The sequence below is a fragment of the Nymphaea colorata genome, chromosome 6, assembly GCF_008831285.2.
Source record: "Nymphaea colorata isolate Beijing-Zhang1983 chromosome 6, ASM883128v2, whole genome shotgun sequence".
Taxonomy (NCBI): Eukaryota; Viridiplantae; Streptophyta; class Magnoliopsida; order Nymphaeales; family Nymphaeaceae; genus Nymphaea; species Nymphaea colorata.
Genome location: NC_045143.1, coordinates 20,925,274 through 20,948,948, shown reverse-complemented (window position 1 = coordinate 20,948,948; position 23,675 = coordinate 20,925,274). Strand labels below are relative to the sequence as shown.

General features: G+C 36.1%; 1 protein-coding gene across 1 annotated transcript; it reads right to left on the bottom strand.

Annotated features, from left to right (window-relative positions):
- Positions 1-423: 423 nt before the first annotated feature.
- Positions 424-11,823, bottom strand: LOC116256728 (uncharacterized). Its single transcript, XM_031633187.2, has 9 exons — positions 11,611-11,823; positions 9,152-9,389; positions 7,638-7,722; positions 7,181-7,222; positions 5,520-5,688; positions 3,791-3,843; positions 3,217-3,444; positions 1,983-2,029; positions 424-1,322 (listed from the first exon to the last, which is right to left on the bottom strand). Exons 2-9 carry the CDS (start codon positions 9,355-9,357, stop codon positions 1,268-1,270), a joined length of 885 nt encoding a protein of 294 aa, XP_031489047.1. The 5' UTR covers positions 9,358-9,389; positions 11,611-11,823; the 3' UTR covers positions 424-1,267.
- Between the last annotated feature and the right edge of the window lie 11,852 nt (positions 11,824-23,675).

The following is a 23,675-nucleotide window of genomic DNA, read 5'->3' as shown; positions in this document are numbered from 1 at the left end:
AAATTATTGCAAGGTGGATAACTCAACGAAAACACGGAACAAGTGGATTACTAGGCCTATAGGGCATTTGTGCTCACCCATAAAGTCAAGCCTATTACATGAAGGAGTGTATAAGCGAATGATTTTGGCCATTTCTACAAATTAAATACATTGGTTAAAATATTGTTTTTATTGATTTAAGTAGACCAGCGTGAGATGAGAGAATTTGACTTACTTTAAAAAGGTCTGACTGCGGGATGATGTTCCCTTTGTGAGTTCATCAATTGACTCCATTCCTCTAGGCAATTTTTCAAAGATCAGCAAGTGGGGATGCATGACGTAAAAGGATTACATTGACACAGATATTGTCAAGAGCACTCTAGACAATACAAGACAATTAGAGGAATATCAAAGTGAATCTAACTTGTTTTCTATTGTGTGACGTGAAGTAAATATATTTTTTTATTGGCCTAAGTTTAGTGAAGACAAAACAACAAAAGGGAAAATGAATAAAAATAGGAGGTCATTGAGGCTGCAACACTAGCTTGCAGATATACATGGCTATTATGCATAAAGAAGGTCGAGATGCAGAATAATGGCCTATTAATTTTCCAACTGACATGAGAGTTGACTTCCAAAGTGCCCAAGCAACATAATAGGATGAAGAACATTGGCGCCACATTGCGAGGCACAATGGCACATTCAATATGCCAACGAACTGAACAATTGAAACGAATAAGGTGGAACAAATAAGGTGTCCGAATTGATCCTTATGCTGGGGAGGTGCACCCAATTACTATGCCAACTATTGGCCATGGGTGCATATTTGACGACTCACTTTTAGTTGCCATTGGCATATTTCCCAATGATGCCTTTCCAAGCAACTGTATCATAAAAATAATAGTACTTAAAAGACGCAAACTGCTGGGAAATAAATTAGTTCGGCCATGCTTTATGATGAGACTCAAAATGCATCTCAGGATCTATGTAATGGCCGCCTATAAATTTGGTCTAAATCTTCTTCCTCAGGTCACTGCAGAACTGCAGACCTCATCTGCTGACACTGTAAATTGCAGTTGCTTGGAAAAGGGCTGCTCAACCTTTTGCATGGCCACTTGATCGCCTGATCTCATTGCAATTGACAATTCAGAACTGGGATGCCTGCTTTCACTTGTGAAAAATTAGCAACAGAGAAGGCGCACGATTCCTGGCTTCCTTTTTTTTTTGACATCAACATGATAACACAGGTCCTTTCCTTTCGTACCGTGACCGTTCACTCTGAAAATAGTCACGCAAGCCTCACCTTCATTTCCTCCTCAACCATTGAGATGATCTCATCAATCCTACACAAACAAGGAAAAATATTACAATATGTATTTCGGGCAGCAGATTTTGTTGTTATAAAGAAGTTATGAGACCACATCAGAAAGATAAAAAACAAATAATAGAAAGAGCTAGAGGCATTTCACATGCATGCACATGTTCATTCAGCAGACTCAGCACCATTATGCATTAGAGATTCTGATGCTTTTCTCAATTGGCAGATGCAAAAGCCAAGCATGTTTCAAAGCAAATCCTCCATATATGCATGACTGTATCCATCTGTATGCCTTTCATATTGGGGTGTAGCGTATTCAGTCCATTACGTCTTCAATTTTGAAGATGAGGTACTTTTTTATCCAAACTTAAACCACAATGGTTCAAACATGAGCCAAATATAACAGCCTTGAGACTATCTCAATCCTTTTATGTAGGTTTTTCCTTTTAAAACCCTACTATTTTGGCCCTGACAGTAGGAAAGAGTACTGACGGAATACTTGAAAGACAACAGCAGGCATTCATCACTAGAAGAGGTGAACGAAGCACCAACCACAAACAAAGATTTCCGTACACCTTTCAGTCTAGAGCCTACAACAAGTTTGATTTCTCTTCCTGGTCCTGGATGGACCAATGATCATCATAAAGGAATTGAAAAAAGGCAACAAGTTCGAGTAGGTGCGCACCGACAAGAACTGATATTAACCTCAGCAAGCCATGCGGTCAAGTATACCTGCATTTGATAAATCACATTAATGATGATCAAAACATACTAATTTAAGACATACTTTTACCAACTACAACAGATTGCCTAATGATCAACAAATGCCCTTATGCTTCAAGAACAAATTATAACTATATACATTTATAATCTGTTGGAGACCAACTCATTACCTAAAAACTAGAAATACAAGCCTACAATTGCTCTGAATACCACTGGTTAGCAAATGACCCTCAACTATATACCAAAAAAGTTGCTGATTATGCAGAACAAGTTTACATTCCATTGAAGACTTTGGCTACTGAAATTGGTTCAGTTCAATAATGAACTTATCTTTTATGGCTTTCCCTGAGGTCAAATCGATAGAGATTCACCTAGAAAGGTGGCAACTCCATTAGACAGAAAAAGAAAAGGTACAGCTAATAATTTTTTCTAGAAATTCATCTTCTATGAATTTTCCCTCTCTCCAGCCAGACTGATTAGTGCTTTCTTTTAAGATGACACCATAACCTTTTTTTATATCTCGCATCTTAAACATTATTGAATCATGTTATCAATAGTGGACAAAGCTATTGCCAAAAGTTTGCAGATTTTAAAGATGACCGTCTTGCTTTAGCAATTTCTATTGTCATTTTAAGCATATTCAGCCACATCTTTGGCCCAAAACACATGCTAGGTTATGCCATGATACACATGCGAATGACAGAGGATAAAGGTTGACATCCAAAATTGGCGAAAACACAAGTTTGAAGTCACAAGCACATGTGATATTTTAAAAAAACTGTAATAAAAACACCAAAAATAAGTGAAACGAAAAAGGAAAATCATGTGACATTTTGAAAATACTGCAAAAATGAAAATATGTGAAAATAGCAGGACAATATCACAACAGTTTCCAAAAGAATCATTTTTGGTATATATTAAAGTTTTTGGATTTCCTTTAACATTTTAATTTAAGTTTTTTTATCAGTGCTTTTTAAACATAATAGGAGTATAGGACAGAACTTATAATGTCACAATTTTCTCTATTATTTTTATATATCTTTACCCTAGAGAAACAACTTCTTGATTGACATCGAAGAGAAAGCTTGCCAATAAAATCAGGGAAGATAGTTGCGAGTATGATTTTGAAATTTGAAGTCATCAAATGCATAATCACAAACAATGGTGAAACCATCAAAAGTTGCAGTAAAGAGCACCTGTAGAACTTCTCTTTTGGGATCTGTATCAGACTTTTCCGCCATAAGTTTGTCCAATTTCCATTTGTCCGTACTTGGAGGAGCAGGAACACAACTTTCACCAGAGAAAAGGCCAATTTTATTCAAATCATCAAATTCCCCTTCATAAATTTCTTTAGACCACTTATCATCTCTTGTTGCATTTGCAGCTTGGAAAGAGATGGAACAAAATTCAACCAAAAGGAGCCGCTGTTCATTTTACACAATGACATGAAATAGATATTAAAATGCATTACAATAAACAGAATATACTTGCATCAAAGGGGAACCAAAACAACTAACATACATGATATAAGTTCATGCATGAAACCAGCCACAAATTTCAATCTTGTTAAGAAAAATGTGATGCTTTACTTGTTAAAACATACATAAAACTGGACATTAGCAGCAGATTAGAAAAATCATGAGCCTTTATGGAATTATAAGTTTTTAATTAATGAATCATTCAGGATGCTAAGCACACCAAGTAGTTGTTCAAAATTCCTCATGGAATATAAAGGAAATATTTGCAGGCAGAGATAAACCTAATTGTTACCTTCAAAAACAGCTCCGACCTGAACATTTGAACAATCTCTTGAGCCAAAGCTTCTGAAATAATATGGACACCACAAGCATGAAAAGGTTTAGGCCATTGCTACAACCCATAGTCACAGAGCACACATTTTTTCAAAAAAAAAAAAAACGATAAATTAAATGGCCGTTTAGAACTTAAAAAAAATGGGTTTTTTTGGAAAAAAATGTTAATGCCGACAAAAACACGGTTTTTTCACCTTTTTTTTTAGTTTTTTAATGCCAAACAGTTTTTTTCATTTTTTATTTTTTATTTGTTGCAAATCTACTTCTCTTTTGATGTTTGTGTTATTAGTTTCTCACTTATTCTATTTTTCCTCCATTTTTAGTTTTTTAAATTTACCGTATTTTTCGTTTTTTTTTTTTTCCTTTTTTTCAAGCTCACCATATTATACCCAAGAAAAACCTCGCCCTTTAAAACTCCGAGACGTTATTTGTGACTATGGTACAACCTTAAAACAGGAAATACCAATCCATAACATCAAATTCTGTAAAATGACTAATGGGACACACCAAAACTTGGGTACACCATTCAGTTTTGTGCAAATGACTGAGGTAGGTTGTTATGATTCACACCATAAAAAAAGACATGTCAAAACAGTGATGCTACACACAAATACATGAAATCAACGGATTGTTCAAAATTCAGAGATAAAAGAGGATGCCTGAGATGACAATTCAACAATCTAGATGATGCAAATAGTATATATGTATTCTGTATATGAAGCTGGAAAACTTCAAAAGGAAAACATGTAGACATACAAGTGACCAGCCAAGTTGTTAGGATATGCCAAAGCAACTAATAGGACATAATATAACATATCCCATTCTGCAGACAACAGCTACAAAAGTAGGCAACGAGGATCCAGATCGGTGGAATTCCGATAATCAAAACTAAGCAAGCTTACTAGGAATTCCCAAATAATTAAAAGCCAAATGTGGAAAATAAAAGCTGCGCTTGACCTTTGGAGTTTGGAGTTCATGTCGTTATTGGTTTTCACCCCTCATCTCTACCATATCTTATTTATCCCATGTTGAGTATGGAAACACCATAAATACCCTTCGTCTAGTGAGTTAGGGCCAAATGAATGGAAGCTTGCTGTGGCTCACCATCCAGATCCATTCCCAGCCTAGTTTTATCTTGGCCTCTGACTTAAAGCCACAGAAAAGACCTAAAAGAATCGACTTCTGATGCAATTTCATTTGATAAACCTCGTAATACATCATATGAATGAACATTATAGCCCCTGGAGAAAAGAGGATAAAAAATTGAATTACAAGAGATCAGAACCAGAGATTTGTGAAGAACATTCAAGAGTAAGAGAAGATCTTCTCTAATAGATGAATAGTTAATAGAGATGAAAATTAGTAATCTTAAAGCTTCAAGACCATGAACAAGCTATGGTCGTCAGATATTCTGGAAGTTTGTCTTTATTGGCGACATAATTGATATACACCTGCCTAAACAAAAAGCAGAATCCAGTGAAACTTGCAAATGAGGCAAGTTAAAGTAAAATCCTGGTCCAAATTAAAGCACATACAGAAACATCATTAATGAGCCTTTAACAGAACGAGCAACAATATTCTTCATATAAGCTATTGATTTTTAAGCACATTTTCAGCCATTCTCATAAAGAGATGAAAAGGAATACAACATAACTAATAACTTCAAAGCTTTCAAGGAATATGCATACCAAGGAATGAAATGGCTAGAAACGAGAAAACTGGGATGCCATCACCATCGCCAGTATCATGTCCATGCTCTTGTTGAAAACTAAATTGCACAATTGGGGTACCAGCAGGCCCTTTTAAAAAGCATCTCATAGATCTGGAAGCATCTAGCATCAGAGAAATAGCTGCCACCTGTAATCAGGATAGTGCCTGAAGCTTAATACAGATACCAAATGTGGATACGTGGCAGCAAATCAAACCAAGTGCTTATCATGTCCAACCAAATTACCAAATCTAGCATCACAGCTCCAATAAATACTAAAGTAAAATAAACAGACAATGGATAAAAACAAATGGGAAGGTAAAAAAGAAAAAGAATCAGCAGCTAGAATTCCTTACCTGTTTTCAATTGCTTTTACATGCTACAGTTGGATACATTTGAAAAAAGAAACTCCCATACTAATTCAGATCCAAAGCATGTGTCGCACACAGATTGAAGTGTTGGACAACCCCCTTCACTAAATTTCTTGACAACCTTCAGACCATACTTATTGATCCATAAAAAATAATTATTTCCTGGTTAAGTAGGGCTTGCAAAGTCGTTGTATGCACATGGGCTGCCAATTGTGTTATCAGTGCGGCTGCCTATTATCCCGTGAGACAAGAGAGTATAAGAATACTGTTCCAAGTGATTCAGGTGCTTTGGAAACTTTTGACTGCAGTTCTCTGTGGTGGAGAATTAGCAGCTCCAGTTACCTCTTCTACAAAATACAAATACACTCCACCGACTGTGGCCTGTAAATCAGATCTACGTCTTCATTTCACAGTTATATATATATATATATGAATGGCGTGCCAAATGATATAAAATAAGTACATGCATAATATTTCTGTCATCAATGATTTCTTTGAAGGATGAGCAGGAAAAGGGTCATGCTTTCATGGTCAGTAACCTTTTGCAAAAAGATTGAAGTGTTTTCTGATCTTAAAAGTTAAAACTGTGACCATTGATCATGACAGAAGCCATAGTATCTGTTATTTTCACCATACCCTTGTTTTCTGCAATGAAATTCATGAACAAAAAGGGCCTTCAAACATCAAATATTTGTTCTGATTGTCAATTACTATTATTCATTGCTTATAAAAAAAAATGTTGTGTAGGCACAACCTTCACAAGGATGTTGCTCCCTCAGGTTTACACTTTACACTTTACAACTGGCCTAGCTTCACCTCATAGCCACAAGTGGAATTATTCTGTGAAACTAACCACAAAAAGACCAATCTGCTTATCGAGAACCTTAGAAAATAACATTATTTTTCTTGATCCACTTTTTTACGGTGTGAAATTTCTTGGCATATTGATCCATTTTTTCCTTCAGGTTGACTAAACTTAGTTTCACAAGTAGAGAAGCATTTGTGGAAGTTTTGATTATTCTGACAATCTAAGGGAAACCATATAAACAAATATTTAAAGACAGGACATACTTTTAGCAGAAAAGAAGCTAAGCTCTCAAATCAAGATAAAGAAGAGCACTAACACATAGAAACCTGAAAAAACTGGATGGTAACTCTACCTATACACAAGTCTGGCCATAATCAAGTTGAGAAATACTAAATAATGTCATGACAAAGAAACTAGGAAATTCTTTTGCAGAACTCGTTCAGGAAAACAAAGCATACACACCATATTCCTATAAGATGCTGAAAGCTTGATCCAACAAAGCTCCTGCAACAAAAACCTAAATATTAGCATATTCATCAGAAGAATCCACATGGAAATAAAGAAGCATCATTATTAATAGGAAAAAGACGAGGAATAGAGACAACATTTATGATACTTCTCGTAAATAGAAGCCAAAAATGAAACATTACCTTATTGATATCCTTCAATTGGAATTACAACATCAGAAATGAGAAATAGACAATTAAAACAGAGAAATTTCATCAACAAGTGGCCTATTAGCTTCACCCTGTTATCACTTTAATTAATCATGTCTCAGTTTTACTACACTCAACCTAATCACTGTATACTAGATAAACTGCACCAAAATAGATGTCTACATCTGTACAATGACACATCCTGATCTGGAAAAACAACTTTAATCCCCTAGCATATGGATCAAAATTTAGGACAAGTATACCTCTTGTCGAGCTAACTTTGCACATGCTTTATCCTTGATCTTTGTCATTTCACCCAAAACACCAAGGTCCATAGCAGGCATATACCTGAATCCGTAAACTGTCAATAGTTAACTGTGAACTAGCATTACAAGCACATATGGAAAAAAACTTGACAATTAAACGTGAGTTATCAAGCATTATTCATTGAAGAAAATAAAATTAATGACAAAATAAATTTCCAAATGAATGCCAGCTTTCAAATATCCATTATTGATTATACAAATATCAGCAGCCTAAATTACAGAAAAATTCCTAGGACTGTAAGTGAATTGTCCAATTCTTATTCTTGAATAACAATGGGAAAATGATATTCAAGAAAATAACAATATGTGGGTTTTCTAAATACATGACAATAGAAATGTTGGCAGTTTTTTAATATTAGTCCAGTCTTTAGAATCCTCCAGTCATCCATTTATCGCCCAAACATGGCCAAGTTATCAACAAGAAGGGAAAAGAAAAATGTTAGGAAGAAAAATTATTTATTATAGAGGACCCATCCTGCATGGACATTGACATAAATGTCACTGTCAGACATGGCTATGTACATCTATGCAGCTGGTATTGAGAATGGAGACATTTAGACAGATCTTACACATACACATGCACACACATATCTTAATCTTCTAAAAACATGACAATCATTAATCTCCCTTTCTTTCTCTGCATTAAAATTTATTTTAACAATCATAGACATAGTAGAGAAGGAAAGAGAATGTAATGAAGGTCATCATTTTTTATGGAAGTCAAAGTCTAGTTGTTCATACATAGGTCAATTAGACTCTTAGTCATCATTATTTTGAGTCTTGAAAATCATTATATACGTATGCATATATAAGGTTCCTAGAATGTGTCAACTACTTAATAGTGTCAACCAGGCCTAAGCCACAGGATAGGGAGAGATCTGCAACTAGCTTGCTGCTAGCAATATGCCAATGGATAGGGAGAAATGTGTGGCTAGCATGCCCCTACAAAAAAAAGTCAAGAGGTCAGGCATTTTTATGAAAGGGCAGGATACCATGAAAAAGAACAGAGAAATCCTCTTTTGGCTAAGAACATCTCAACCACACATATCTCAGTCCTAGCTCATGGTCAGTTGGATGGTTGACTTAAATGACACCATTAAATAATTGACACAATTGCAGGACTATGTGTGTAGAAACTTGATCTTTACAGCTATGAACATGGAGCAACCCAAAGAATTGCCTCTCCATGTGCAGTCTGACTACTGCACTCTCTCCCAATGGAATATTGAAACTTCCGCATTTACCATGGAAAGAAATACACAATTGTCGAGATTGTCAAGCAATCATGTTTTGCAAAAATGAGGATTCATCTCCCCAACTTCCACAAGTTCCATATGGCCAGAACTTTTGCCAAAAAGATGACAGGTACCCATCCATATCGTCTACCATGTATTCCAAGTGTTCAAGAATCATGCAAGAGGGAGGGTGAGGGGAGGCGTTTCAAAACTCACTTTCTAGAGAGATAGAGATTGACGAGGGAGGAGGCATGCGATCGGCCATCAGCGGAAGCCGAGACCCACTTCTGCTGGCCGGCCACGATCCTTGACCATTGGTTCCTAAGGTTTCTTTGGGCAGCTGGTCTCCAAAGGCGTATGACAGAGGGGTTGTAAGGGCTAGGGCTCTTTCCTCCTACTTCTTCTTGTCCTTCTCCGTTCATCACTTCTTGCAGATGGTTCCGGCTTCGATGACCTGATATTCAATTGACAATGAGAAAGGATACTCTGGATGCTGAGAGTTGGCAAAGAACTTCTTTAAAGTGCGTACCTTTTTACAAACTTAAAAAAAATGAAATTCTGATTTAAAAAAAATAATATGCTTCTCCATTTAGAAAATGGAGTTTAAGATAAGAAACATGAACATTTTGTCGGAAGTTGAAGTTTTAAACGGTAAGGTTTTTGTCTGTTATAATATGGTCAGCTTAAAAAAAATGAAGGAAAAAGGAAAAAAATATTATAAATTTTTAAAAATTTAAATAAAATCATTAAAAAATCCTAAAAATTAGCAAAAAATAAAAATAATGAAAAATTAATAAGACAACATAAAAAATACATAACAAAAAAAAATGAACACAATAACAGGTCAGATTGTGAAAAACTAAAAAGTAAAGCATCAGATTCATGCTAATCGCTAAACAGGTCAGATTGTTAAAAACTTAAAAGGATCAGAAATAAACAGAAAATAAACAGAATAAAAAAAAACAAAGATACACACGTGTAACTAAGAGGCTAATAGCCTAATACTAATAGTTGTGCACAAATATTGCCCCAATATGCAGAACTAAACTAAAAGAATTTTTTTTAAAAAAATAGGAATAAACAGAACGTATTAAAATTATTTTAGTACTTGAATATTTGCAGTTCAAGTTTAAGTTTCTAAGTTTCCAATGCACAAAAAAAAAATGAAGGCATAGAAAATCCAGCGCACAAAGTTTATAAGCCATAGAGGTTCTAAGTTCTAACTTCTAACACACATGCAAATCGACATATGAAAATCAACTGAAACAAAAAAATAAAAAAGCAGAAACTAGAAAACTACACGTCCTGTATTTTTCAGAATTGCCTACTTCAAAAAGCCAAAAAAGGGGTGTTAAACGCGTGCTTTTTGCATTTTTTTCATGTTTCTGTTTTTGAAAAATTATTTTTCATTTTCCTCGTTTTTTCAGCGTTTTTTTTTTTTGTGGATTTTTTCAGTGTTTTATTTTCACGTTTTGTTCGAAAATAATGCGTTTTTTGTAACTATGCTCCTACTTCTTCTTGTCTGTAAATGGACTGGGATTGGTTTTACAAAATCAGATTTGGCGTCATTGCTAAAATAATGTTTCTTGCATTCAATACTACTGTTTTGGCGTCATGGCTAAAATACTGCATGATGAAGACAACACAATTTCATTGCAAGCAACTTAACATAACAACGAAGGTTATAAAATGATTTAACAGATAATGGCCACATTCATTCAAGCATGATTTAAATAAACTTGCATATTCATTATCACACATACTTATAAACATACAACATTTTTAAGGGGCGTTTGACACCCACTGAGCCACGGACCTTCGTCCATGGATGAAAAACCATGGAGCGGTTGTCATGGGAATGCAGCATGGACAAAAAATGGGCAACAAAAAATGTACCGTTTGACATCCATATTCAAACATTCACAATTACACAATCCTGAATCTCTCATGGTTGAACTAGGTTGAAGAGAACTTTATAGTATAACAAAATACAACACGATGTCAAAAACATAAATCCACATTTGCATGTAAATCCACATAAAACATAATACACAATCTTGTTTCAGTCATGATACCCAATTGACTATGTGCATCAAATGGGTTTAGCACTGTGCTCAACCTCACGAAGTCCTCTTCACTTATGAATTCCTGCTCATAAACAAATTGGCCTATACAGACAAAACCTTTTAAATAGCAGTATCAGCTTGTCCTACTAATTCTTGCTACACAGAAGAAATATATCGTCTTAACACAGTTCAATGCATAATGAGTATAAAACAAACCAAGTCTTCTGCTGTTGGATCAATACTAGCATTCATAAATCAACAACTAAATTAAAAACAAAAAGAAAAGAAAAGAACAACAATTGCCTGCAGGCAAATGGCCATCAGCAGTTAGGAACATATTAGGTGCTCCAACCATCCTAAGCACCAAGTGCAGTATAAAAAGCTCAAATTACCATATTACCAAGGCACTTGCAAATGAGATGACACCAAAATCCAAACGAATAAGTATATACGGTACTAACATCGGATTGTGAGATCAAACATTCCCTATCTTGACAGCTTTGAGCATGAGAAGGATTGACAGAGAGAGAGAGAGACAGAGAGAGGAGGCGAGGGCTGCCGGCCGGCCGTTGCCAGTCGCCGCCCCTCAATCTAGAGAGAAATAGATACCTGCACGGTGCCGGCGGGGAGAAACTGGGTCACAGCAGACGACGCCTAAGGGAGAGGAAGGCACAATAGAGGCGTGGAGATGAGACTCTTGCGAGCGGCGAAGAGGGAGAGTCTTGCGAGGATAGAAATGAAGCCCGAGTGGGCAGATTTTCTGTTCGCTGATGTTTGTCCGACCTATTTAGATGGGACGAAATTTTGTGAACTCACGTCCACGATATCACTCGTTATAGCACGGTCCCATGTTCCATGCGTGATGAAGCGAAGACTATTTCTATACGGCGCAGATACAAGTTTGCCAGCTACAATGCTATCCGCGCTATTCAAACGCCCCCTAAAATAAAAAAGATGCCACATGTAAATGCATAAATGAACTTGCACATACTATATTATATCTAAACATACAAGATGTCACCTAATTCACAAAAGAAGTCAAACAATTGATATGTTCATCCAAATGTTTCAAGTCAATTTACGACCCAACTATGAGCTCCTATCCTCGAGATCTAGGCTGATGAAGATCCTGGTTTTATGCTCATCCTCCAACATATCAAGAGCTGTCGTATTATGAATCACGTCAATTTCCTCGTTAGCATGCTTGGGTTGCAATTTACAAATTACAAGAAAGACGTGTTGAAACTCACATTCACTACAAGAAAGACGTGTTGAAACTCACATTCACATCCATGCATTAAAATGTTGCAGAATACTAGAGACAGCTGAACTGTAAAGAGACATGAAATACGTAATATGTTTATCAATAAGAATTAGAAGATTGTCCCCATAAAAAGTTTTATCATCCAACATTCGCTGTTCAAAAATTTTACGCTTTCAGTAAATAATGAAACAGAAAAAGTGCAGATATAACCTTTGAAGCACCAATATTGTTATTCTTTAATAGAAAATAAGCATTAGTGCATAAATCACACATTGCAAATGAAGACATCAATAATTAACCAATACACAATCTAAAAGAACAAAAGAGTCAAAATTGCAACAAATCTTATAAAAAAATAGCTGGTCCCAATCCTACAACCAATTTTGTTTTATTCTCTACGTAAATAAAAATTCTGTTGCTTGTTTCGCAAACCTCCGAGCATAACGATAGATGAAGGGAATATGCCAAAATTGAGTGACACCATCAAATTTCCCTTTTTAAATACTTAAGAACACCGACTAGGGGAAGAAAAACAAGGCGCAATCTAAAATGCCATGGGCGCGCGCTCATTGCAAGGATACCAACTAATGCATCACCTTCAGTAGAAGGGAGGAATATAGAAACCCCTCTTGAAGAATGGAGTTATCTTTCCTTCTCCCACCCGTTGAGCATACATCCGTTGAGCTTTGTGTGTGTTTTGAAAATTGTCATAGTTTCCTTCTTTATCCTTTCATTATTGATTGTAGTGCCTTGTTAGAGAGCCTTCTATGTGTGTTACACATTCTGGTGGAAGTACGCCTAGGCGTCGGGTCGGCCGGGCCGGGGTCCAGGCTGGGTTTGATTTGATACATTCCTACATTCCTACACCTAGGTGGAAGTTCTCATATAATGTGTACTATCTTTGATTCAAATAATGAAAAATAACACAGAGGTGTGGAGCTTTTGTCGTGGATGTAGGTCTGAGTAGACCGAACCACGTTAAATCTTGTATCTTCCTTGTTCTCTTTTCTTTCTACATGGTATCAAAGCGTATTCTTTGATTCTGCATTCTCAAGTCTAGAAACAATGGTTCGCCTACACCACTCCAGTGGAGAGAATGTTTGTTCAAGAATAGGTATCGAATACTAAAATCGCCTCTACTTTATTGGATGGAAGAAATTATTTAACTTGGTCTGTATCTGTTACATTATGTATTAGTGTTAGATCAAAATTGGATTATATTGATGGAGAAATTACTAGACCACATGATTGTGATGCAAATTTTAAGGAATGAAAATCAATCAATGACATTGTTATGTCATGACTTTTCAATTCCATGAATCCAAAAATTACTCAAAACTTTATATTTTTTACTAGTGCTCATTATGTATGGGTCAATGCAAGGGAAATGTATAGTGAGCAAAACAATGTCACCCGTATGTACCAACTATCTTGTCAAATTCATAGCTGAAAAAATGAAGATGAAATATACACTGCATCATATAGTGATAATGTTCCATCAAAAAAGCTGAGACAACATGAGAAGACCTTTCAATTGCTAGTAGGTCTTGGCAATGACTTTGAACATATTCGAAGTCAACTATTATTGTCACCGCAATTACCTTCTATTAATAATATTTTGTCTACTCTTATGAAAAAAGAAACATGCCGACAAGTCATGAACCTAGAACAACCGCTGGATTTGATAGCTATTTGTGGCATAAAAGACTCGTCCACCCTTCTAATTACAAGTTAAATGTTTTATTACCTATATGTTGTTATGACTGTCATTCATATGATGTGTATCGTTATGCTAAAATAAGCATACTTCCTTTTCAGTGTTGTTGAACATTTATTTGATTTGATACATTCCGATGTGTGGGGACCAGCCCCTGTGATTTCATCTTCTGTCTTTAGATATTTTGCTACCTTTATAGATGAGTTTTCAAAAAGCACTTGGATTTGTTTACCTAAAACCAAAGATGAATTTTTTGACAAATTTCAAATATTTTCAATATAATTGAAAATCAATATGGAATTAAAGCCCCAAGAACTTATAACAACACTGAGTTTAAAAATTCTCTTTGAGTGTTTTTTAAAAAAATATGATATTGATCATCAGTTTGCTTGTGTAGGCACTCTTCAACAAAACAGAATTGCCAAAAGGAAAAATCGACATCTCCTGGAGGTCACGTGAGCCTTGTTATTCAAAATGAATGTTCCTAAAATCTATTGAGTGATGCCCTTTTGAATGCATGTTATATTATTCATCAACTTCTTAGCAAGCATCTTCAGGATCGTGCTCCTCTTAAAATTGTAAAGGGATGAAAACTCAATTTAAACAATATGCAAACCTTTGGATGTGTTGTCTTTGTTGCTAAACAAAAACAAAATGTAGACAAACTCAGTACTCGAGCTATTAAATGTATGTTCTTAGGATATTCTATCTCACAAAAGGGGTATAAATGTTGTAGTTTAGAAGAAAAGCCTCCTATAATATATAGGGATGTGATATTTAATGAAAATATAACCTATTTCCCTCAACTAGTGCAGGAAAAATAGATTCAAGATGGGATTTCAATATCTACATCTAACGTGTTTGACAAGAATTGTTCCCAGTGAAAGATTGTCGTACCGACCACCAATGTGGATGATGAGTTCACAATCATAAGCATAAAAAAAAATTCAGATCCACTAGAGACTTTTCAAGAGGTCAATATAGAAAATGCCACATCAGAAAATAAGGTTAATAGTCAAAATATAGATTATCAAAATGACACTCAATTTTCTTTGAGGAGATCAGAATGTCAAACCAAGCCACCAACCCATCTTTCTAGTTACGTCATGCTCGCTTCCACAAACTACCCGATAGAGCATTATGTTGGATATGAGAGAATAAACAACACATATAAAGTTTATTTGTCTCCGGTCTCTAGCTGTTCTGAACCGTCTACATATGAGGAAGCAAAAGAAAGACTTGATATGGGTAAAATCTATGGATGAAGAGCTTGATTACTTACACAAAAATAAGACTTGGGATATTGTCTCTTTACACTTGAAAAAGATGTGGGATGTTGGTGCGTGTTCAAAATAAAACACAAAAGTGAAGGAAGTGTTGAAAGATGCAAGGTTAGAATGGTAGCAAAGGGATACACACAAAAACAAAGCTTAGATTATGAGGAAACTTTTACTCTTATAGCAAAAATGAATACCATTAGAGTGATTCTTTCTATTGCTTGCAATTATAATTGGCCTTTGTACCAATTAGATGTTAAAAATTTCTCTTTGCAAGGAGCGTTGAAAGAAGAAGTGTGTATAAAAATTCCTCCTGGGCAACCAAAAGAAGCACATGGTAAGCTTGTGTGCAAGTTGCGTAAAACCTTCTATGGTTTGAAACAATCTCCGAGGGCATGGCACTATTATCTAAGTAATTTCTTAGAACAACACAATTTTGTTAGAAGCAATGCCAACATTTCTTTATTTGTCAAAAGAAAGGATGATCATCTTATTATTATTTTGGTTTATGTTGATGACATTATCCTAACAAGAACTAATGACTAAGTCATTCTGAAGACTAAAGAGCTCATTCATGAGGCTTTCAGCATAAAAAGATTTGAGGAAGCTTCGTTATTTTTTGGGGATAGAGATAGCTCACTCACACAAAGGTCTTTTCTTGTCTCAATGGAAATACAAGTTGGATTTGCTCAAAATGACATGAAAGATCAGGTGCAAGATGATAGAGACACCTATTGAAGTTAGTCAAAGGTTGAAATTACTCTAGATGAACCTGTTATTAACAAAGAAGGCTATCAACACCTGGTAGGAAAGCTTATCTATTTGACTATTATGAAGTCTAACATAACATATGCAGTTAGTATTGCTAGTCAATGCATGCATGCTCATATTGAACATCATTAAAAAATCATTAATTGTGTATTGCAATATCTAAGGAAGGCTCTATGGTACATGATACCAAAGAAATGGTGATCATCAAGTGTGTGGTTACACTAATGTTGATTGGGCTAGTAGTTCAGACAAAAAATCTACAACCGATTATTGTGTATTTGTTGGAGGAAACATTGTGCCTTGGAAAAGTAAAAAACAGAGTGTAGTGTCCAGATCTAATGTCAAGGGAGAATATTAGGCTATGACTAAGCAGCAAGTGAGCTTACATGGATTAAAACTTTTGTGTCAGGAATTAGATTACAAGATGATATTCTTATGTCTTTGCATTGTGACAATCAAGCTGCAATTTCCATTGCAGTAAATTTTGTTTTTCATGAAACGACCAAACATATAGAAATTGATTGTCACTATATTTGTGAGAAAGTGCAGAAAAAAGAAATATCCACACCGTATACCAAGAGCTCAGATCAACTAGCAGATGGTTTTACTAAAGGCTTAAATCGAGTCCAACATTAGAAGAACCTCAGCAAGTAGGGTTGTATGAATATTCACATCCCATTTGAGGGGGAGTGTTGAAGAATAGAGTTGTCTTTCCTTCTCCCACCTTTTGAGCATGTATGTATCCATTGAGTTTTGTGTGCGTTTTGGAAACTGTCATAGTTTCCTTCTTCATCCTTTCATTATTGATCGTAGTGCCTTGTTAGAGAGCCTTCTATGTGCGTTACACATTCTGGTGGAAGTTTTGATATAATGTGTGTTACCATTGACTCAAATAATGAAAAGTAACATAGGGGTGTGGAGCTTTTGTTGTGGATGTAGGTATGAGCAGACCAAACTACGTTAAATCTTGTATTTTCCTTGTTATCTTTTCTTACTACATAGTATCAAAGCGGGTTCATTGATTTTGCTTTTTCTTATGGCTGGAAACAATGGTTTGCCTACACCAAACTAGTGGTTAGGCTATTCGATGGAGAGAAGGTTTGTTCAAGAACATGTACCAAATACTAAAATCACTGCTACTTTATTGGATGGAAGAAATTATTTAACTTGGTTCGGATCTGTCACATTATACACCAGTGTTCGATCAAAGTTGGGTAATATTGATGGAGAAATTACTATACCACATTAGAATGATGCAAATTTTAAGGAATGGAAATCAATCAGTGACATGGTTATGTCTTCACTTTTCAATTCCATGGAGCCAAAATTGCTCAAAACTTTATGTTTTTTTACTAGTGCTCATGATGTATGGGTCAATGCCAAGGAAATGTATAGTGAGCCAAACAATATCCCTACTATCTTGTCAAATTCATAGCTTAAAAAAGGAGAATATGTGTATTGTTGATTACTATGTCAAAATGATGTGTTTATGAGATGAATATGAAGTGTTTATGGCCAAACCTGTGCATGTTAAATTATTCTCTATCCAGATTTGCCAGTTCAAATGGAACTTCCATTGGCTCGCAGGGTGAGGGGGTAGGGGGGGGGGGGGGTGTTGTTGTGGTGGTTTGAGGCAAGGTGAAACACATGTGTTTGAGTTAACCATTATCATTGATGGTAGAAGTGCTTCGAGTTGACCTTCATTTGGAGTCTTCTCATTTTGAGGTTGGTAAGTCTCAGTCTAGGGTAGCCTCAACTTGCTAAGAAGTTGGCACAATTACATCCATTTTCCTATCTCTCTTTCGGGCTATCTGCTATAGGAGTAGATTGACATAACTAGCCTTTCAAAATCGTTCAATAGCAGAAACACTATATAAGGATCATATGAACCTATCTCAAATATTGGACCAAATTCATGAAATATTAGTTGTAGTGTTATGCAATTTTTGGGTAGGGTCATGAGAGTCGGGACCTTACACAGAATGTCCATCTGCCAAACGTCAGATGCTTCTGAGGCCACTAGTCAAGTTACTTATTTGACTAATTCATTCCCATGAAAATTTGGTTCAGCTTATGCTGGCCATGCAGATTATGGTTGGAGTTTCTTATGTGGCTTATTATCAACCTACCTTTATATGCACTTTTGAACTCTAAAAAGCCACTCGCTGTCCTCAAACTCTTTTGATAAGAATCACCATCAACTGGGTTTGAGCATCCAGTAAATTGGGATCGCTCATTTGAGGTCTTGTGTCTATACTTTGGGCCGTATATACATGGGTACAATGACTACAATCGACGATTGGTGAAGGGAGAGGGAGTTGGAACTATCTCTCGGTCTAGAGGAGAGGGAGTTAGAACTAACATACTTTATGCAAACTTTATTGGCATGAGCAGTGTGGGAGGTTCATCCCAACCACCTAAAGAAGCTTGAGGGCTCCCCCATTTCCCCTGCCTCTAAAGTCTGAGGCTGCATCGGCTTCAGCGATGGTTGTGGTACATCCATCAACTTGGATGTCGTGCCCCACTATTTGAGCATGCATATATTGCTTTGCATTTTCTTAGCTCTTTCTTTCTCTGCCATTTGGACATGCTTATATTTTAAATGACTCAGACACACAACATTAGTCATAGCACATATTCCTAGGTGTTAGATGGAAAACTTCTATTGAAACAAGCCAAAAAAGTAATACTTGACGTGCGTTGTCTTTTGGAAAAAAGCATACTATTATCCAAATAAACAAAGGAAGTCTACATGTATCTTTTATTCTTGCAGTTGAACTACAATTACTCCCTATTAGAAAGAGAAACTATCATAATTGAATTTTAATACCGAATATTGAAACTAAAACTACGTCAAAGTCTCCCTCGAGAGACCAACTCAATCCCGAGTCTATTCCTTTTGCATTAAGAAGTCATTTATATCTAGCTGACAGTACATTAGTGGTTCAACTTTGAATTTTTTAACACTCACTTTAAACAAAACATGTTCAATTCAAGACATTAGAAAAGGCTCCATGGCTATAGATGAGTATATCACAAAAGCCAAACATACTGTGCATCAACTTACCATAGCCAGAAAAAACATGGCTGAAGATGACCTTGTGATGCAAATTCTTAAAGGCATACTAAATGAATATTCTACCTTTAGCTTCTCTATGGAGTCCAGACAAGAGTTGGTCACCATGGATGAGTTACTTAGCTTGCTTCTTGTTCAAGAAGCTCATCTGAACAGTCATAATGCTAAACAACCATATTAGCCTTGTAGCTAACATTGTGAACAAGACTTTTCTTGGCAACCAAAATCAGCCACATGAAAACAAACATTTCAATTATAACTATTCTAGAGGGAGAGGAAATAGAGGAAATTGTGGCCAAGGATCAAATCGAGGAGGAAGAGTATCTCATAACAACAATAGTAAACGTTGAGTTTATTGCCAACTATGTGAGAAAGATGGACATTTGGCGCATCAATGCTACCAACTTCAATCTTATGCTTTTCAACAAGGGGAATCACATCATCAACAACCTCAAGTTCACAACACCACTGCATGAAACATTGGAGACTCCAACTGGTATCCAGACTCGGGCACGACTCATCATGTAACCAGCAATCTCTCTAACATCTCAAATCATCATGAATATCAAGGGAATGATACCCTCAAACTGGCGGACTGTTCAGGTTTGACTATCTCTAGTATTGGTTCATCTTCTCAAAATTTAAGTTGAATAATATCTTTCTTGTTCCTTTTATGCTAAAATTTTTATTATATGTTCATAAATTTTGTCAAGACAACCATTTTACTCCCACCACTTGTTGTGTTTAGAATATGAGTCCTGCTGAAGGGAATAAATAAAGAGAGCCTCTATAGCATTAATCTAAGTGGAGACAAGGAAAAGACTGCTCAAGCTAGAGAAAGAGTTTCCCTTGAATGATAGCACAATAGACTTGGGCATCCATCTATTAGAGTAGTGCAAAAAATTCTAAAAGATTATGGACTTCCTTTTACTAATTTATTTCCTGCTGTTTGAGAGTCTTGTCAACGTGGCAAAAGCCACTTGCTTCCTTTTTCTAGATCTGGTTTTCATGCTACCAAAACTTTGGATATTATTTACTTCACTTTGGATATTATTTACTTCGATGTGTGGGAACCCTCAGTTGTCATGAGCAGAGATGGGTTCAAATATTATGTGGTTATTGTGGATGCATTTTCTTGATATGCATGGATCTATTCTTTAAAATCTAAATAGGATGTGGTTGATGCTTTTAAACTTTTCAAATAGCATGCTGAAAATGTTTTAGGCACCAAAATAAATTTTTTTCACTCGGATTGGGGAGGAGAGTTTCAAGTCTTGACCAAAATACTTGCTGATGATGGCATTGGGCATAAAATATCCCGCCCCTCATACTCCTCAACAAAATAACACTGCTAAAAGGAAAAACCGACACATAGTTGAAACTAGTCTCTCTCTCATGGCCCATGCACATGTTCCCAAAATTTAATGGACCTATGCTTTTAGTAATGCTATTCATCTCATTAGCCATATGCCTATTGAACCACACAAGCACAAATATCCTTTGAAAGTTTTGTTTAAGAAAAATCCAGATTATGATTTTTTGAAGTGTTTGGGAGCACATGTTATCTTTGCTTGATAGATTATAGGAAAAGCAAGTTGGAATATAAAACTGAACCATGCATGTTCCTTGGGTATGCACCTCAACATCATGGGTATATTTGCCTAGACTTACAGTACATTTACATATCTAGAAATCTGATTTTTGATGAAGAGCAGTTCTTGTTTGATAAATCTAATTCACCTCTAGCTGCGCCATCTACATCCCATGAGACTCTTGTCACCAGTAAACCCAGTTTTCACCGTGAACCTGTAGTCCAGCCAACCAATATACTACCTGATGCACCAAGGTCCTCTACCCATTACATGTAGCCAACTTACTCGAACTCATTCTATGGTAACATGCTCTCAAGCTGAAACACTCAAACCACATGTGTTTAACACATGGAAATTTGCTATGCCCATTGCCTTGCTTACATCACTCATTCAACATTTTGAAACTGTCACTTTCAGGGAGGCTAGTGAAGATCTGCATTGGTGCAAGGCAATGAAAACCAAAATCGATACTCTCTAACATAATCAAACATGGACTTTAGTACCTAAGAATCAAGCTCCTCACATAGTAGGCTGTAAATGGGTGTATAAAATAAAAAGAAAAGTGGATGGTAATTTAGAAAGGTATAAAGCTTGATTAGTTGCCAAAGGGTTTAGTCAAACTGAAGGTCTGGACTACTTTGAAACTTTTAGCCCAGTTGTAAAACCAACTACAATTCGTCTTGTTTTATCTATGGCTTTAAATCTTGATTGGGAGATTCACCAAATGGATGTTGAAAATTCTAGAAACCACATTAATAGCCTTTTTTCAAAATCTTGCAAAAGACTTTGCCGTGAAAGACTTGGAAAATTTACATTTTTTCCTAGGAATAGAGGTAAATCGAGCACAAAATCAAATAGAACTCTACCAAAAGAAATATATACTAGAACTACTCATGAAAACCTCTATGATGAATACCAAACCTACGTCAACCCCTGTGGCTACCACACCTAGCTTAACCAAAGAAGGAACACATTTTGATGACCCTAATCTCTATAGGAGTGATATCAGTGTTCGCCATTATGTCACTATGACTAGACCAGATATTGCTTTGTTGTTAACCGTGTATGCCAGTTTATGCAGGAACCCACAGAAGACCATTGGACAACAGTGAATGCATACTTCGGTACTTAAAAGGAACAATTGATCATGGCTTAAAACTTGAGAAGGATATACACAATTCACTAAATATTTTCTTTGATGCAGATTAAGTTGGATGCCCAAATGATAAAAAATCCACATAAGGTTACAAAACATATTATGGTTCCAATCTAATTTCATGGAGCTCGAAGAAACAAAACACTATAACCAAATCCAGTACTGAAGCAACATATAAAGCTCTAGCAAATGCAGCCGTAAAAACTACTTTGATAGTTGCATTGTTAAGAGAGTTAGAGGAAATAAGCAATCAAATTCCAAGATTATGGTGTGACAACATAGGCATGACGCACGTTGCTTCTCATCCTATCTTTCACAATATGAGTAAACACATTGAAATTGATGTACACTTCATCCAAGACAAGATTGCCGAGAAATAGTTGCAAATCTTGTATATATCAACTGATGATCAAGTGGGAAATATTTTGACTAAACCTCTACTGACCAAGAAGCACCAATACTTCATCAACAAGGTCAATGTTCATGTCTATACAATGAGCTTGAGGGTGGCTCTCAAAGGAAAGACTAACATGCAAAGTATGGAAGGAGAAGAAGAATTAGACGTTGACTCCAGACAATGTAAGAATCAAACCATTGGAGAATTATAAAGAAAGAAACTCAAATAAAGCATGTGCAGTTGCCTTTTTGATAAAAAGAAACATTGATGTTGAAACAAAAACAAAGAGAAAAACAAGATTTAACGTGGAAAAACCCTCAACAAGAGAGAAAAAACCATGGGTGAGGAGGACCGGTGCCCACTAGCAACCAGACACTCTCTCTCTATTAGATTTTCATTCACACACTTAAATTAAAGATTACATAGGTTAAGTAGGCACACTGGATCAGGTCCAAACCCAGACTCGGACAAGAGACCCATTTGCAACATATGTCAACACTTCCCCTCAAGTTGGGCATACATATCAAACATGTCCAACTTGGATACATTTCTCTCAAACTAAGTCGAAGGTAAAGCTTTAGTCAGAACATCAACAATTTGATCTTCAGACTTCATATATGGCAGAATCACTTCTTTAGCATCAATTCTCTCTCAGATGAAGTGACGGTCAATCTCAACATGTTTGTTCGGTCATGTAACACAAGGTTGTTGGCCAGATTGATCGCTGACTTATTATCACAGTACATTTTCATTGGTCCTTCAGTCTATATTCCAATATCAGTCAACAATACTTTCAGCCACAGTAATTTTGACACTTCTATAGCAACAACTATATATTCATCCTTTGCACTAGAGCGAGAACAAACATCTTATCTCTTGCTCCTCCATACAATGAGATTTTCCCCTAGGTAGACACAATATCTTGAGGTTGATCTTCTAGTATCAACACAACCCACCCAATCTGCATCAAAATACCCTTCAATTTCGATAGGCCCTTGTTTCACATATAGGAGACCCTTACCAGGATTCCTCTTCAGGTAGCACAAGATTATGTCAACAGCCTTCAAGTGAGCATCTGTAGGAGCATGCATGAACTGACTCATCATATTTACAGCAAAGGTAATATCAAGTCTAGTGAGATTAAGAAAGATTAACTTTCCAACCATACGTTGATACCTACCATTGGCCTCTTCACAAAAAGGTTCTCCGTCCCTAATACCGAGCTTGTGACCAGCATCCAGAGGAGTAGAAGCAGGTCTACACCCTAGTTTTCATATCTCCTTCAGTAAATCCACAGTATACTTCATTTGATTCAGCACAAGGGTTGTACCTGACCTAGTAATTTCAATACCAAGAAAATACCTTAGTTTGCCAAGGTCCTTGAGATGAAACTTCGTAGCCAACAACTCCTTTAATTGTGTTAT